Source organism: Euprymna scolopes, chromosome 46 (assembly GCF_053919585.1).
Source record: "Euprymna scolopes isolate OS-2025 chromosome 46, ASM5391958v1, whole genome shotgun sequence".
Taxonomy (NCBI): domain Eukaryota; kingdom Metazoa; phylum Mollusca; class Cephalopoda; order Sepiida; family Sepiolidae; genus Euprymna; species Euprymna scolopes.
Genome location: NC_136527.1, coordinates 111156146 through 111176500, shown reverse-complemented (window position 1 = coordinate 111176500; position 20355 = coordinate 111156146). Strand labels below are relative to the sequence as shown.

Genomic DNA, 20355 nt, shown 5'->3' with positions numbered 1-20355 from the left:
TACAAAAATACAATACAAAAAATGCAGAACAAAACATACAATACAAAAATACAATACAAAAAATACAATACAAAAAATACAGAATAAAAAATATAATACAAAAATACAATACAAATACAGAACAAAGCATAAAATACAAAAAATACAATACAAAAAATACAATACAAAAAATACAATACAAAAAATACAATGCAAAAAATACAATACAAAAAATACAATACAAAAAATACAATACAAAAAATACAATACAAAAAATACAATACAAAAAATACAATACAAAAAATGCAATACAAAAATACAATACAAAAAATGCAATACAAAAATACAATACAAAACATACCATACAAAAATACAATACAAAAAATACAATAAAAAACATACAATACAAAAATACAATACAAAAAAAACAGAACAAAACATACAATACAAAAATACAATACAACACATACAATACAAAAATACAATACAAAAAATACAGAATAAAACATACAATACAAAACACAATACAAAATACAATACAAAAAATGCAATGCAAAACATACAATACAAAAAATACAATGCAAAAAATACAATACAAAAAATACAATACAAAAAATACAATACAAAAAATACAATACAAAAAATACAATACAAAAATACAATACAAAAAATACAATACAAAAAATACAATACAAAAAATACAATACAAAAATACAATACAAAAAATACAATAAAAAAATGCAATACAAAAAATGCAATACAAAAAATACAATACAAAACATACCATACAAAAATACAATACAAAAAATACAATAAGAAACATACAATACAAAAAATACAATAAAAAACATACAATACAAAAAATACAATACAAAAAAACAGAACAAAACATACAATACAAACATACAATACAAAAATACAATACAAACAATACAGAACAAAACATACAATACAAAACACAATACAAAAAATGCAATGCAAAACATACAATACAAAAAATACAATGCAAAAAATACAATACAAAAAATACAATACGAAAACACAATACAAAAAATACAATCAAAAAATACAATACAAAAAATACAATACAAAAAATACAATACAAAAAATACAATGCAAAAAATGCAATGCAAAACATACAATACAAAAAATACAATGCAAAAAATACAATACAAAAAATACAATACGAAAACACAATACAAAAAATACAATCAAAAAATACAATACAAAAAATACAATACAAAAATACAATACAAAAAATACAATACAAAAAATACAGAACAAAAAATGCAATACAAAAAATGCAATACAAAAAATGCAATACAAAAAATGCAATACAAAAAATACAATACAAAAAATACAATACAAAAAATACAATACAAAAAATACAGAACAAAAAATACAGAACAAAAAATACAATACAAAAAATACAATACAAAATATGCAATGCAAAAAATACAATACAAAAAATGCAATACAAAAAATACAATACCAAAAATGCAATAAAAAACAATACAAAAAATGCAATACAAAAATACAATACAAAAAATACAATACAACAATACAGTAAAACAAAGACAATAAAAAATACAGTACAAAAATACAGTTAAAAAACAATACAAAAAATAAAGTACAAAAATTACAATAAAAAATAGAGTACAAAACATACAGTACAAAAAATACAATACAAAACTACAATACAAAAATACAATACAAAAATATGATACAAAAATTCAATACAACAAATACAATATAAATATACATATAAAAATACAATACAAAAATACAATACAAAAATACAATACAAAAAATACAATACAAAAATACATATAAAAATACAATACAAAAAATACAATACAAAAAATACAATACAAAAAATAAAATACAAAAACTACAATACAAAAATACAATACAAAAATACAATACAGAATAAAAAATACAATACAAAAATACATATAAAAATACAATACAAAAATACAATACAAAAAATACAATACAAAAATACAATACAAAAAATACAATACAAAAACTACAATACAAAAATACAACACAAAAATACGATGCAAAAAATACAAAGCAAAAAAATTCTTAAAAACGGAGGAACATTGTTGGAGAAGTCATCTCTTGGGCACAGACTGATAATTTTTATGGTGAAACAAGGAATGACTATTCAGATAGATGAATTATCTATACAAATATTTAATGCTTACAAAGTTCCGATAGCTGTGTTGTCCCGGAAGGCATGAACTGGCTTTTTGCATGTAATTTTTGTGAGTTCAATTCCCAAAGAGGCATTAACACGATCTGTTAAATAGAAGATCAGTATAATTTTAATTTTAATAATTTATTGGAAAAAATTTTTTATTTTAATAATTTATTGGAACATAATTTTCATTTTAATAATTTATTGGAAAATGATTTTTATTTTAATAATTCATTGGAAAATGATTTTTATTTTAATAATTTATTATAAAATGATTGTTATTTTAAAAATTTATTGGAAAATGATTTTTATTTTAATAATTTATTGGAAAATGATTTTTATTTTCATATTTTATTGGAAAAAAACTTTTATTTTAATAATTTATTGGAAAAAAACTTTTATTTTAATAATTTATTGGAACATAATTTTCATTTTAATAATTTATTGACAAATGATTTTTATTTTAATAATTCATTGGAAAATGATTTTTATTTTAATAATTTATTAGAAAATGATTGTTATTTTAATAATTTATTAGAAAATGATTGTTATTTTAAAAATTTATTGGAAAATGATTTTTATTTTAATAATTTATTGGAAAATGATTTTTATTTTCATATTTTATTGGAAAAAAACTTTTATTTTAATAATTTATTGGAAAAAAACTTTTATTTTAATAATTTATTGGAACATAATTTTCATTTTAATAATTTATTGACAAATGATTTTTATTTTAATAATTCATTGGAAAATGATTTTTATTTTAATAATTTATTAGAAAATGATTGTTATTTTAAAAATTTATTGGAAAATGATTTTTATTTCAATAATTCATTGGAAAATAATTTTCATTTTACTAATTTATTGGAAAATAATTTTCATCTTACTAATTTATTGGAAAATGATTTATTTTAATAACTCATTGGATAATAATTTTTATTTAAATAACTCATTGGAAAATGATTTTTATTTAAATAATTCATTGGAAAATGATTTTTATTGAAATAATTCATTGGAAAATGATTTTTATTTTAATAATTAATTTGAAAATTATTTTAATTTTAATAACTCATTGGATAATACTTTTTATTTATATAATTCATTAGAAAACGATTTTTATTTATATAAATCATTGGAAAATGATTTTTATTTTAATAATTCATTTGAAAATTATTTTAATTTTAATAGCTCATTGGATAATAATTTTTATTTTAATAATTCATAGGAAACTAATTTTTATTTTATTAATTCATTGGAAAATGATTTTTATTTTAACAATTCATTTGAAAATTATTTGAATTTTAATAACTCAGTGATTTTTTACTTTACTAATTTATTGGAAAATAATGTTCATTTTAATAATTTATTGGAAACTGATTTTTATTTAAATAATTTATTGGAAAATGATTTTGATTTTAATAATTTATTTGAAAATGATTTTTATTTTAATAATTTATTGGAAAATAATGTTCATTTTAATAATTTATTGGAAAATAATGTTCATTTTAATAATTTATTGGAAAATGATTTTTATTTAAATAATTTATTGGAAAATGATTTTGATTTAAATAATTTATTGGAAAATGATTTTGATTTTAATAATTTATTTGAAAATGATTTTTATTTTAATAATTTATGTGAAAATGATTTTTATTTTAATAATTTATTGGAAAATGATTTTTATTTTAATAATTTATTGGAAAATGATTTTGATTTTAATAATTTATTGGAAAATGATTTTGATTTTAATAATTTATTTGAAAATGATTTTTATTTTAATAATTTATGTGAAAATGATTTTTATTTTAATAATTTATTTGAAAATGATTTTTATTTTAATAATTTATTGGAAAATGATTTTTATTTTAATAATTTATTGGAAAATGATTTTTATTTTAATAATTTATTGGAAAATGATTTTGATTTTAATAATTTATTTGAAAATGATTTTTATTTTAATAATTTATTGGAAAATGATTTTTATTTTAATAATTTATTGGAAAATGATTTTTATTTTAATAATTTATTGGAAAATGATTTTTATTTTAATAATTTATTAAAAAATTATTTTTATTTTAATAATTTATTAGAAAATGATTTTTACTTAAATAATTCATTGGATAATAATTTTTATTTTAATAATTATGTTGGAAAATGATTTTTATTTTAATAATTCATTGAAAAATGATTTTTATTGAAATAATTCATTGGAAAATAATTTTTATTTTAATAATTTATTAGAAAATGATTTTTATTAAAATAATTCATTGGAAGAAAATTTTTAATGTAATAATTTATTGGAAAATGATTTTTATTTTAATAACTCATTGGATAATAATTTTTATTTAAATAACTCATTGGAAAATGATGTTTATTTAAATAATTAATTGGAAAATGATTTTTATTGAAATAATTCATTGGAAAATAAACTCATTGGATAATAATTTTTATTTTAATAATTTATAGGAAACTAATTTTTATTTTTATTAATTCATTGGAAAATGATTTTTATTTTAATAATTCATTTGAAAATTATTTTAATTTTAATAACTCATTGGATAATAATTTTTATTTTAATAATTTATAGGAAACTAATTTTTATTTTTATTAATTCATTGGAAAATGATTTTTATTTTAATAATTCATTTGAAAATTATTTTAATTTTAATAACTCAGTGATTTTTAACTTTACTAATTTATTGGAAAATAATGTTCATTTTAATAATTTATTGGAAAATGATTTTCATTTAAATAATTTATTTGAAAATGATTTTTACTTTAATAATTCATTGGAAAATGATTTTTATTTTAATAATTTATTGGAAAATGATTTTTATTAAAATAATTCATTGGAAAATAATTTTTAATGTAATAATTTGTTGGAAAATGATTTTTATTGTAATAATTTATTGGAAAATGATTTTTATTAAAATAATTCATTGGAAAATGATTTTATTGTGATAATTCATTGGAAAATTATTTTTATTTTTATAATTTATGGAAAATGATGTTTATTTTATTTATTCATTGAAAATTGTGTTCATATATATAATTTATTGGAAAATGATTTTTATAATTATGTTGGAAAATGATATTCATTTAAATAATTTATTGGAAAATGGTTTTCATTTTAATAATTTATTGGAAAATGATTTTTATTTTAATAATTTATTGGAAAATGATTTTTATTTAAATAATTCAATGGAAAATAATTTTTATTGTAATAATTTATTGGAAAATGATTTTCATTTTACTAATTTATTGGAACATAATGTTCATTTTAATAATTTATTGGAAAATGATGTTTACTTTAATAAGTCATTGGAAAATAATGTTCATTGTAATAATTTATTGGAAAATGATTTTTATTTTAATAATTTATTGGAAAATGATTTTTATTTTAATAATTTATTGGAACATGATTTTTATTTTAATAATTTATTAGAAAATGATTTTTATTTTAATAAGTTATTAGAAAATGATTTTTACTTTAATAATTCATTGGATAATAATTTTTATTTTAATAATTATGTTGCAAAATTATTTTTATTTTAATAATTCATTGGAAAATGATTTTTATTGTAATAATTCATTGGAAAATGATTTTTATTTTAATAATTTATTGGAAAATGATTTTTATTAAAATAATTCATTGGAAAAAAATTTTTAATGTAATAATTTATTGGAAAATGATTTTTATTTTAATAACTCATTGGATAATAATTTTTATTTAAATAATTCATTGGAAAATGATTTTTATTTAAATAATTCATTGGAAAATGATTTTTATTGAAATAATTCATTGGAAAATGATTTTTATTTTAATAATTCATTTGAAAATTATTTTAATTTTAATAACTCATTGGATAATAATTTTTATTTTAATAATTTATAGGAAACTAATTTTTATTTTTATTAATTCATTGGAAAATGATTTTTATTTTAATAATTCATTTGAAAATTATTTTAATTTTAATAACTCAGTGATTTTTAACTTTACTAATTTATTGGAAAATAATGTTCATTTAAATAATTTATTTGAAAATAATGTTCATTTTAATAATTTATGTGAAAATGATTTTCATTTAAATAATTTATTGGAAAATGATTTTCATTTAAATAATTTATTGGAAAATGATTTTTATTATAATAATTTATTGGAAAATGATGTTTACTTTAATAAGTCATTGGAAAATAATGTTCATAATAATAATTTATTGGAAAATGATTTTTATTTTAATAATTTATTGGAAAATGATTTTTATTTTAATAATTTATTTGAACATTATTTTTACTTTAATAATTTATTAGAAAATGATTTTGATTTTAATAATTTATTGGAAAATGATTTTTATTTTAATAATTTATTGGAAAATGATTTTTATTTTAATAATTTATTGGAAAATGATTTTTATTAAAATAATTAATTAGAAAATAATTTTTAATGTAATAATTCATTGGAAAATTATTTTTATTGTAATAATTTATTGGAAAATGATTTTTATTTTTATAATTTATGGAAAATGATGTTTATTTTAATTATTCATTGAAAATTGTTTTCATTTTAATAATTTATTGGAAAATGATTTTTATTTCAATAATTCAATGGAAAATCATTTTTATTGTAATAATTTATTGGAAAATGATTTTTACTTAAATAATTACGTTGTAAAATGATTTTCATTTCAATAATTTATTGGAAAATGATTTTTATTTAAAAATATCCATTGGAAAATGATTTGTATTTTAATAATTTATTGGAAAATGATTTTTATTTTTATAATTATGTTGGAAAATGATTTTCATTTAAATAATTTATTGGAAAAAGATTTTTTATTTTAATAATTATGTTGGAAAATGATTTGTATTTTAATAATTCATTGGAAAATGATTTTTATTTAAATTATTCATTGGAAAATGATTTTGATTTAAATAATTTACTGAAAAATGATTTTTATTTTAATTATTCATTGAAAAAAACTTTATTTTAATAATTGGAAAATTATTTTTATTATAATAATTCATTAGAAATTTATTTTATTTTAATAATTTATTGGAAAATGATTTTAATAATTCATTGGAAATTAATTTTTATTTAAATAATTCATTGGAAAACAAGTTTTATTTTAATAATTTATTTGAAAATAATTTCCATTTTAATAATTTATTGGAAAATGATTTTTATTTTGATAATTCATTGGAAAATGATATTTATTTTAATAATTCATTGGAAAATTATTTTCATTTTAATAATTCATTGGTAAATAATTTTCATTTTAATAATTCATAGGAAAATAATTTTCATTTTTATAATTCATTGGAAAATGTTGTTTTTTTTTCATAATTCATTAGAAATTGATTTTATTTAAATAATTTATTGGAACATAATAATCATTTTAATAGTTTATTGGAAACTAATTTTTATTTTAATAATTCATTGGAAAATGATTTTTATTTTCATAATTCATTGGAAAATGATTTTTATTTTATAATTTATGGAAAATGTTTATTTTAATTATTCATTGAAAATTGTTTTCATTTTAATAATTTATTTGAAAATGATTTTTTTTTTAATAATTTATTGAAAATAATTTTTATTTTTATAATTATGTTGGAAAATGATTTTCATTTAAATAATTTATTAGAAAATGATTTTCATTTTAATAATTTATTGGAAAATGATTTTTATTTTAATAATTTATTGGAAAATGATTTTTATTTAAATAATTTATTGGAAAATGATTTTTATTTTAATAATTCATTGGAAAATGATTTTTATTTTAATAATTTATTGGAAAATGATTTTTATTTTAATAATTCATTGGAGAATAATTTTCATTTTAATAATTCATTGGAAAATAATTTTCATTTTTATAATTCATTGGAAAATAACCTTCATTTTTATAATTCATTGGAAAATCTTTTATTTTCATAATTCATAAGAAATTACTTTTATTCTAATAATTTATTGGAACATAATAACTATTTTAATAGTTTATTGGAAACTAATTTTTATTTTAATAATTCATTGGAAAATAATTTATATTTTAATGATTCATTGGAAAATGATTTTTATTTTTTTTAATTCATTGGAAAAAATTTTCATTTAAAATTATGGAATTTTTTTAATTTATTGAAAAAATTTATTGGAACATGATTTTTATTTTAATTATTCATTGACAATTTTTTATTTTCATAATTCATTGGAAAATAATTTTCATTCTAATAATTCACTGGACAATAATTTTTTTTTAATAATTCATTAGAAATAAATTTTATTTTAATAAGTTATTGGAAAATGATTTTAAATATAATAATTAATTGGAAAATTATTTTCATTTAAATAATTCATTGGAAATAACTTTTATTATAATGATTCATTAGAAAATAATGTTCATTTTAATAATTTATTGGAAAATAATGTTCATTTTAATAATTTATTGGAAAATAATGTTCATTTTAATAATTTATTGGAAAATGATTTTTATTTTAATAATTTATTGGAAAATAATATTTATGTTAATAATTCATTGGAAAATAATGTTCATTTTAATAATTCATTGGAAAATAATGTTCATTTTAATAATTCATTGGAAAATGATTTTTATTTTAATAGTTCATTGGAAAATTATTTTCAGTTTAATAATTAATTGCAAAATATTTTCATTTACCTAATTCATTGGAAAATGATATTTATTTTAATAATTTATTGGAAAACCATTTTTATTTTAATAATTCATTGGAAAATAATTTTTATTTTACTAATTCATTAGAAAATGATTTTTATTTTCATAATTCATTGGAAAATTAATTTTATTTTTTATAATTTATGGAAAATGATGTTTATTTTAATTATTCATTGAAAAATGTTTTTCATGTTAATAATTCATTGGAAAATAATTTTTAATTCTAATAATTTATTGGGAAAAAATTTATTTTAATAATTCATTAGAAATTAATTTTATTTTGATAATTTATTTGAACATAATTTTCATTTAAATAATTCACACGTAAATAATTTTTATTTTAATAATCCATTAGAAAATGATTCTCGTTTTAATACTACATTGGAAAATAATTTTTATTTTAATAATTCATTGGACAATAATTTTATTTTAATAATTTATTGGAAAATAATTCTTATTTTAATAAGTTATTGGAAAATGATTTTTACTTAAACGATTCATTGGAAAATAATTTTCATTTTAATAATTCATTGGAAAATGATTTTTATGTTAGAATTCATTGGAAAATGATTTTTCTTTAATAATTCATTGGAAAATGATTTTCATTTTAATAATTCGTTGGAAAATGATTTTCATTCTTATAATTCGTTGGAAAATAATTTTTATTTTTATAATGTACTGGAAAATACTTTTTGTTTTAATAATTTTTTAGCAAACAATTTTTATTTTCATCATTCATTGGAAAATGATTTTCATTTTTATAATTAATTGGCAAATAATTGTTATTTTTATAATTAATTGGAAAATAATGTTTACTTTAATAATTTACTGGAAAATGATTTTTATTTTAATAATTTATTAATAAATAAATAAAATACATAAATAAAATAAATAAAATGCATAAATAAATAAATAAAATACATAAATAATTAATTTATATAAATAAATAAAATACATAAATAAAATACATAAATAATTTATTGGAAAATGATTTTTATTGTTATAATTCATGGGAAAATAATTTTCAATTTAATAATTCATTAAAAAATAATTTTCATCTAAATAAATCATTGGAAAGTAATTTAATTTTAATAATTCATTTGAAAATAATTTTCATTTTAATAATTCATTTGAAAATAATGTTCATTTTAATAATTCATTGGAAAACAATTTTCTGACTTCCTTACTCCTCCCACACCTCATCATCCATCACAGACTCCTTGCCTTCCTTTTATCTCTTATGCCACTCAAAAACTGATGCCCAATTCATGCAAAATGGTCCGAAAGCAGACTGCAACATTCCATACGTTTCTGTGGCATTTTTTTCCAAGTTTAAAACAGTTTTTATGCATATCGTTTTTCTAAAGTGTTCTCACGTCCGGTTTGGAAATTAACCACTGTGATTATCAGGCTTTAGTAGGGTGCATTCCAATTCCTAATGTAGCTGTTCATTTGAATCTGAAATCATAAATATTGGTCAGTCATCTCATAAGATGCATAGCAATAACATATTGAATTTTCAAGAGTTTACGATAATTTTAAATGCCTGTAACAAAAAAGTCTGGAAACTTATTGGCTTTGCACTTTGCATATTAAGTGATTTATTTATGGCTAACCCTAGCCCTAACTTTGCATATTAAGTGATTTATTTATGGCTAACCCTAGCCCTAACTTTGCATATTAAGTGATTTATTTATGGCTAACCCTAGCCCTAACTTTGCATAAAGTGATTTATTTATGGCTAACCCTAGCCCTAACTTTGCATATTGTGATTTATTTATGGCTAACCCTAGCTCTTTGCACATTGTGATTTATTTATGGCTAACCCTAGCCCTAACTTTGCATATTAAGTGATTAATTTATGGCTAACCCTAGCCCTAACTTGCAAATCACCTAAATTGCAAAGTTAGGGTTAGGGTTAGCCAAAAGAATAATAAATTTATTTATGGCTAACCCTAGCCCTAACTTTGCATATTGTGATTTATTTATGGCTTACCCTAGCCCTAACTTTGCATATTAAGTGATTTATTTATGGCTAACCCTAGCCCTAACTTTGCATATTGTGATTTATTTATGGCTTACCCTAGCCCTAACTTTGCATATTGTGATTTATTTATGGCTAACCCTAGCCCTAACTTTGCATATTAAGTGATTTATTTATGGCTAACCCTAGCCCTAACTTTGCATATTAAGTGATTTATTTATGGCTTACCCTAGCCCTAACTTTGCATATTGTGATTTATTTATGGCTAACCCTAGCCCTAACTTTGCATATTAAGTGATTTATTTATGGCTTACCCTAGCCCTAACTTTGCATATTGTGATTTATTTATGGCTAACCCTAGCCCTAACTTTGCATATTAAGTGATTTATTTATGGCTTACCCTAGCCCTAACTTTGCATATTGTGATTTATTTATGGCTAACCCTAGCCCTAACTTTGCATATTGTGATTTATTTATGGCTTACCCTAGCCCTAACTTTGCATATTAAGTGATTTATTTATGGCTAACCCTAGCCCTAACTTTGCATATTGTGATTTATTTATGGCTTACCCTAGCCCTAACTTTGCATATTAAGTGATTTATTTATGGCTTACCCTAGCCCTAACTTTGCATATTAAGTGATTTATTTATGGCTTACCCTAGCCCTAACTTTGCATATTGTGATTTATTTATGGCTAACCCTAGCCCTAACTTTGCATATTAAGTGATTTATTTATGGCTAACCCTAGCCCTAACTTTGCATATTAAGTGATTTATTTATGGCTTACCCTAGCCCTAACTTTGCATATTGTGATTTATTTATGGCTAACCCTAGCCCTAACTTTGCATATTAAGTGATTTATTTATGGCTTACCCTAGCCCTAACTTTGCATATTGTGATTTATTTATGGCTAACCCTAGCCCTAACTTTGCATATTAAGTGATTTATTTATGGCTTACCCTAGCCCTAACTTTGCATATTGTGATTTATTTATGGCTAACCCTAGCCCTAACTTTGCATATTGTGATTTATTTATGGCTTACCCTAGCCCTAACTTTGCATAATAAGTGATTTATTTATGGCTAACCCTAGCCCTAACTTTGCATATTGTGATTTATTTATGGCTTACCCTAGCCCTAACTTTGCATATTAAGTGATTTATTTATGGCTTACCCTAGCCCTAACTTTGCATATTAAGTGATTTATTTATGGCTTACCCTAGCCCTAACTTTGCATATTGTGATTTATTTATGGCTAACCCTAGCCCTAACTTTGCATATTAAGTGATTTATTTATGGCTTACCCTAGCCCTAACTTTGCATATTGTGATTTATTTATGGCTAACCCTAGCCCTAACTTTGCATATTAAGTGATTTATTTATGGCTTACCCTAGCCCTAACTTTGCATATTGTGATTTATTTATGGCTAACCCTAGCCCTAACTTTGCATATTAAGTGATTTATTTATGGCTTACCCTAGCCCTAACTTTGCATATTAAGTGATTTATTTATGGCTAACCCTAGCCCTAACTTTGCATATTGTGATTTATTTATGGCTTACCCTAGCCCTAACTTTGCATATTGTGATTTATTTATGGCTAACCCTAGCCCTAACTTTGCATATTAAGTGATTTATTTATGGCTAACCCTAGCCCTAACTTTGCATATTAAGTGATTTATTTATGGCTTACCCTAGCCCTAACTTTGCATATTGTGATTTATTTATGGCTAACCCTAGCCCTAACTTTGCATATTAAGTGATTTATCTATGGCTTACCCTAGCCCTAACTTTGCATATTGTGATTTATTTATGGCTAACCCTAGCCCTAACTTTGCATATTAAGTGATTTATTTATGGCTTACCCTAGCCCTAACTTTGCATATTGTGATTTATTTATGGCTAACCCTAGCCCTAACTTTGCATATTGTGATTTATTTATGGCTTACCCTAGCCCTAACTTTGCATATTAAGTGATTTATTTATGGCTAACCCTAGCCCTAACTTTGCATATTGTGATTTATTTATGGCTAACCCTAGCCCTAACTTTGCATATTAAGTGATTTATTTATGGCTAACCCTAACCCTAACTTTGCATATTAAGTGATTTATTTATGGCTAACCCTAGCCCTTTGCATATTAAGTGATTTATTTATGGCTTACCCTAGCCCTAACTTTGCATATTGTGATTTATTTATGGCTAACCCTAGCCCTAACTTTGCATATTAAGTGATTTATTTATGGCTTACCCTAGCCCTAACTTTGCATATTGTGATTTATTTATGGCTTACCCTAGCCCTAACTTTGCATATTGTGATTTATTTATGGCTAACCCTAGCCCTAACTTTGCATATTAAGTGATTTATTTATGGCTTACCCTAGCCCTAACTTTGCATATTGTGATTTATTTATGGCTAACCCTAGCCCTAACTTTGCATATTAAGTGATTTATTTATGGCTAACCCTAGCCCTAACTTTGCATATTAAGTGATTTATTTATGGCTAACCCTAGCCCTAACTTTGCATATTAAGTGATTTATTTATGGCTAACCCTAGCCCTAACTTTGCATATTAAGTGATTTATTTATGGCTAACCCTAGCCCTAACTTTGCATATTAAGTGATTTATTTATGGCTAACCCTAGCCCTAACTTTGCATATTAAGTGATTTATTTATGGCTAACCCTAGCCCTAACTTTGCATATTAAGTGATTTATTTATGGCTAACCCTAACCCTAACTTTGCATATTAAGTGATTTATTTATGGCTAACCCTAGCCCTTTGCATATTGTGATTTATTTATGGCTAACCCTAGCCCTAACTTGCATATTAAGTGATTTATTTATGGCTAACCCTAGCCCTAACTTTGCATATTAAGTGATTTATTTATGGCTTACCCTAGCCCTAACTTTGCATATTGTGATTTATTTATGGCTAACCCTAGCCCTAACTTTGCATATTAAGTGATTTATTTATGGCTTACCCTAGCCCTAACTTTGCATATTGTGATTTATTTATGGCTTACCCTAGCCCTAACTTTGCATATTAAGTGATTTATTTATGGCTTACCCTAGCCCTTACTTTGCATATTAAGTGATTTATTTATGGCTTACCCTAGCCCTAACTTTGCATATTAAGTGATTTATTTATGGCTTACCCTAGCCCTAACTTTGCATATTAAGTGATTTATTTATGGCTAACCCTAGCCCTAACTTTGCATATTAAGTGATTTATTTATGGCTAACCCTAGCCCTAACTTTGCATATTGTGATTTATTTATGGCTAACCCTAGCCCTAACTTTGCATATTAAGTGATTTATTTATGGCTAACCCTAGCCCTAACTTTGCATATTAAGTGATTTATTTATGGCTTACCCTAGCCCTAACTTTGCATATTGTGATTTATTTATGGCTAACCCTAGCCCTAACTTTGCATATTAAGTGATTTATTTATGGCTAACCCTAACCCTAACTTTGCATATTAAGTGATTTATTTATGGCTAACCCTAGCCCTTTGCATATTGTGATTTATTTATGGCTAACCCTAGCCCTAACTTGCATATTAAGTGATTTATTTATGGCTAACCCTAGCCCTAACTTTGCATATTGATTTATCTATGGCTAACCCTAGCCCTAACTTTGCATATTGTGATTAATTTATGGCTAACCCTAGCCCTAACTTTGCATATTGTGATTTATTTATGGCTAACCCTAGCCCTAACTTGCATATTAAGTGATTTATTTATGGCTGACCCTAGCCCTAACTTTGCATATTGTGATTTATTTATGGCTTACCCTAGCCCTAACTTTGCATATTAAGTGATTTATTTATGGCTAACCCTAGCCCTAACTTTGCAATTGAGTGATTTATGGCTAACCCTAGCCTTAACTTTGCATATTGTGATTTATTTATGGCTAACCCTAGCTTTGCACATTGTGATTTATTTATGGCTAACCCTAGCCCTAACTTTGCATATTAAGTGTTTATTTATGGCTAACCCTAGCTCTTTGCACATTGTGATTTATTTATGGCTAACCCTAGCCCTAACTTTGCATATTGTGATTTATTTATGGCTAACCCTAGCCCTAACTTTGCATATCGTGATTTATTTATGGCTAACCCTAGCCCTAACTTTGCATATTGTGATTTATTTATGGCTAACCCTAGCCCTAACTTTGCATATTAAGTGATTTATTTATGGCTAACCCTAGCCCTAACTTTGCATATCGTGATTTATTTATGGCTAACCCTAGCCCTAACTTTGCATATTGTGATTTATTTATGGCTAACCCTAGCCCTAACTTTGCATATTAAGTGATTTATTTATGGCTAACCCTAGCCCTAACTTTGCATATTGTGATTTATTTATGGCTAACCCTAGCCCTAACTTTGCATATTAAGTGATTTATTTATGGCTAACCCTAGCTCTTTGCATATTGTGATTTATTTATGGCTAACCCTAGTTATTTAGTAAAAGAATCAGAAAACTTTGCAGCTTAAAAGGGGGGGGTCATAAAACTGCCCCCCCCTGCACTCTTTTTGTTTTAAAATAAAGAGTATGTAAGAATTGTACAAACCAGAAATCGGTTCCATTATGCTTTTCAAATCTTCAGCGGGACAATGCTGAGGTGAACAGAAATCCCATTTTATTGCGTAGGAGTCCAGTTTATCTTTGAACACTTTGTTCATATGTGCCTAAAAAAAGACGTATTAAAAAAAAAATTGTAAAAATGGCTCAGTACAATGAAAGAGTAATGGGTCCAAAACAAAATGGCTGCCAAAAGTGAAAAGGGAGATAATTCTGCAAATTTTATCAACTGTTATTTTTATTTATGTTTTTCATGGAAATCACTCCGGATAAGCCATAAAACCGTTTGATATAAAAAGAGCTTTAAAAAATTGAAAAAAAAAAACCCAAAAAAACTACCATTTCAAAGTCAACGTCAAAAATCAGCTAGCAATAAGTGTTAGGTGGAACTAGAAAACAGCAACAATTCTCCTCCCTTTGCCAGAAACATCTCTTATGAAATGTGAGGACTAAAGGACAAAATAAAAGAATAGTATTGGGTATTTCACTAGTATATATATATATATATATGTATGATTGTTGAGCTGGATTAAATCCGACGATATGAAATAAAATTAGAATTAGTTCTTCTCTCATAAAATGTATATACATGTATATATGACATCTAATTTACATAAGGAAAACACGCTGCTCTCCCCCATCATTATATATAGCCCCAATCCTCCGACTCTCTCATCAATGACCATCCCTCTTGAAGAAGCCCGCATAGATCGGGCGAAACGTTGAGTATCCAGGTCCTTCCACCTCCATTTTATTTCATATATATGTATATATATTATTTTTAAAATGTAATTATCCACTGACACGTGTTTCGTCGTCTACGACTCATCAGAGTGGCAGTATCTAGCGAGATTTGAAATCGGGACCAACGGTAATGAGCCTAAACCCTTACCCCTGGACCATCTCGCCGACTGACTGGATATATCGCGATTTACTTAGATGTTATTTTGTTTTGGTTTTAGCGATATGTTTTGAATGAATTCAATTATTTACGAAAGTGCATTTTAACCTAAATGCGAGTTGGGAATAATTTTCCCTTTTAACCAATTTGGTACCCCCACATGGGGAGCGGTATATATATTATTTTTAAAATGTAATTATCCACTGACACGTGTTTCGTCGTCTACGACTCATCAGAGTGGCTGTATCTAGCGAGATGATATATATATATATATATATATATATATATATATCATTTTCAGCCTTGACGATGACAAGTCGGGGCCTCAGTGCTTTATCCTTCGGTACAGGACTTTCCAATTTGGCTCTAAACTTGCTTGCGCAGTTTAGGTGTAGTATCTGTTGCCCATCAGATAAACACCGTCTGAACCTCCAATGCTCATGTCCAGTGGAGCGAACCCGTGACGACTGGCAGCAGAGGAGGCCGCAGCTTCTGGCTGAAAGTAATCTCAGCCTCTTCTTTCTGGATGAGGTTCCATAGCCTTTTAAGGAAAACTGCGAGGCAGCAGTAGGATTTGAAGTCAGAGTTCCCATCTCTTAGCCTTTTGTTGTGATAAAGGCCCACAAGGCAGTGGTGTTTGATTTTGGGGTTGGTTGTCTTAGTCTTCGCCCAACCAAGGGCACCCACAAGACAGTGGGGTAGGGGTTGGTAGTGTGCCAGGGCGTGTCCACACATCGGTGGGGTATATATATATATATATATATATATATATATATAGTACATGTCTGATGATGATTCGGGTTTCCTGGACAGTCTTCATACATACACAGGATATCAGGGGTATGGGGTCAGTGCATGCTGTCTACCATGTTGAGAAAGGTAAAATTAATGAATGTGCAACAACAAAAGAAGCATATATATATATGCTATATATATATAATATAAAGCTGAATGTCTGTGTGTGTATGTGTGTGTGTGTGTCTGGTCACGAATAGGCTCCTATATGGTTGACTATGGATTTGAAGTAAGAGTTCCCATCTCTTAGCCTTTTGTTGTGATAAAGGCCTACAAGGCAGTGGTGTTTGATTTTGGGTTGGTTGCCTTAGTCTTCGCCCAACCAAGGGCACCCACAAGACAGTGGGGTAGGGGTTGGTAGTGTGCCAGGGCATGTCCACACATCGGTGGGCCATAACACACTACCTCTGGGGTATATATATATATATATATATATATTAGTACATGTCTGATGATTTGGGTTTCCTGGGCAGTCTTCATACATACATAGGATATCAGGGGTATGGGGTCAGTGCATTTATAGTGGACATCATTACATGCTGTCTACCATGTTGAGAAAGGTAAAATTAATGAATGCGCAACAACAAACATATATATATATATATATATATAATATAAAGCTGAATGTGTGTGTGTGTGTGTGTCTGGTCACGAATAGGCTTCTATATGGTTGACTATTTTAAAAAACTGATTACATATAATGATAGAAGATGTATTGAGACACAGGAATGGGTATGTTTGATCTGGCAGAACAGTGGTTCATTAAAATCGTGGGGTCTGCGTTCACGCCTGGTCCACAAAGTATGGAAATAAAAAATTTAAAATTTAAAAATTAAAAAAAAAACGTTTACCAGTATTTTTGATAAAGATGTACATAAGAATACTTTGATAATTATGTTTTAACTTAAATAGGGATGGTATAATAAAATTGTGGGGTCTGCGTTTGCACCTGGCCGCCATAGAATGGAAATAGGCACAAACTTTAATAAAGACTTTTCATATCTATCTGCATAAGCATACTTTGATAATTATGTTTCTGTTTGAAGAAATATGGTATAATAAAATTATGGGGTGTTCATTCGCACCTGACATCCATAGAATGGAAATATGTCACAAAGGTTAACAAGGTTTTTTAATATAGATCCACAGAATATTGTGATAAGTGTTTCAGTGTGAACAGGTATGGTATTATAAACTATGAGGTTTATCTATTTTATTTTTACTTTCATTATATTTTGCTTTGGTTTTGATACTCCCAAATTCGAAGCTATCTCTTTACAACCCTTCCTTTTCATAACTTATCATACTTTCATAAATCAGAGTCCATTTTGTGTTTTTGAGCCCAGTCAACGACGGGTACTTTTGCTAGTATATATATATATATATATATATATATATATATATATATATATATATGTGTGTGTGTGTGTGTTTCCTTTGCCGAGAGGTAAAAGTAAAAAAAAAAAATGCAACACTGGTGACCCCCATCATTTGAACACGCATAGTTGGCAGAATGATAATAAAAAATAGAACAAAAAAAAAACAAAAAAAAAAAACACTGGTGACCCCGATGTGATTTGAACATGCATAGTTGTAAAAAAAAAAGTGAAGCATGCATAGTCCCCCGTGAGTGCACAGTGAACGAAACATTAAAAAATGACTACGTTCAGCATTTGCACCCCCCATTTAGTCCCAAAAGTCCCCAGGAGACATCAAATCCGGGTGAAAATGAACAAACGGTGCAGTTTTAGGTCTTAACATATGTAAATTTGAGTTCTGCACCATGCAAAAAAAATAAATGACTAGTTTCATCATTTGCCTCTGTCCCACTCTCTCATTTTGCCGCAAAAGTCCCCAAGGCCTTAACATATTTAAATTTGAGTTCAGCACCATGCAAAACTGCTAAATAAACATACACAGAAAACTTGGAACAAATATGGTAAAAATAGTCCCAAAAATGGAGTGTTTTTATTAGCCCTAAAAGAGCCCCTGGGGCACACACAAGAGTTATCGCAAAGTATAGACAAACAAAATTATATAGAAATCAATTAGTTACAACTTTTCAGAAAGTTTTATAAAAATCCAAGGCATCAATTTTTTTTTTAGTAAGCACAAAGGTGTCAATTTTAGCCATTTTAACCCGAAAGGAACCCCTAGAGAAGCAAACGGAGTTTTCCCTGAAAATCCGTTCTGTTTTTGTTTTTTTTACTCATATCATGTTTAATGTTTGTGCAAAATTTCAAAAAAATCCAAAGCGTAGTTATTGACAAAAGTGTTGACAGATGAATGGACGAGGGTGAATTTACAGTTCCACCCTCCTTTTGTCGGGGGGGGGGGGCAAAAATATAAAAAATAATTTTTTTTTTTTTTTACTCTGTGTTCCGCCATGACAATGTTTTTCCTTTGCAGATAAAAGTACTGAAAATCCGTTCTGTTTTTTTTTTTTACTCATATCATGTTTAATGTTTGTGCAAAATTTCAAAAAAAAAATAATAATAATAAATAGAGTAATAAACTATTTTGCCATATTTTCTCTTTACTTTGTATCCCCATGACATCGAGTTCCATAAATATGTTTTCCTTTTTCTGAGAGATAAAAAATAAATAAATAAAAAATATAAAAAAAAATTAAAATAAAAAAAAAAAATTAAAAAAATATAAAATATAAAAATAAAAATAAAAAAAAAAAATAAATAAAAAAAAAAACACTGGTGATCCCGATGTGATTTGAACACACATAGTTGGAAAAATAAATAAAAAATAAAAAAAATAAAATAAAATAAATAAATAAATAAAAAAAAGCACTGGTGATCCCGATGTGATTTGAACACACATAGTTGGAAAAATAAATAAAAAATTAAAAAAAAATAAAATAAAATAAATAAATAAATAAATAAATAAACAAAAAAAGAAAGCACTGGTGATCCCGATGTGATTTGAACACACATAGTTGGAAAAATAAATAAAAAATTAAAAAAAAATAAAATAAAATAAATAAATAAATAAATAAATAAACAAAAAAAAAAGCACTGGTGATCCCGATGTGATTTGAACACACATAGTTGGAAAAATAAATAAAAAATAAAAAAAATAAAATAAAATAAATAAATAAAAAAAAAAAAGCACTGGTGATCCCGATGTGATTTGAACACACATAGTTGGAAAAATAAATAAAAAATAAAAAAAAAATAAAATAAAATAAATAAATAAATAAATAAAC

The 20355-nt window shown here is 24.3% G+C and overlaps 1 protein-coding gene across 1 annotated transcript in view; it reads right to left on the bottom strand.

The window, feature by feature from the left end:
• LOC145270195 (uncharacterized) overlaps window positions 1-20355 on the bottom strand; it is an 83200-nt gene that overhangs the window by 41103 nt on the left and 21742 nt on the right. Inside the window, exons 4-5 of the mRNA XM_080125825.1 lie at window positions 15429-15546; window positions 2190-2283 (exon numbers count right to left, since the gene is read on the bottom strand). Of these exons, the coding sequence (XP_079981951.1) occupies window positions 2190-2283; window positions 15429-15546 (212 nt within the window). The remainder of the gene's footprint in view (window positions 1-2189; window positions 2284-15428; window positions 15547-20355) is intronic.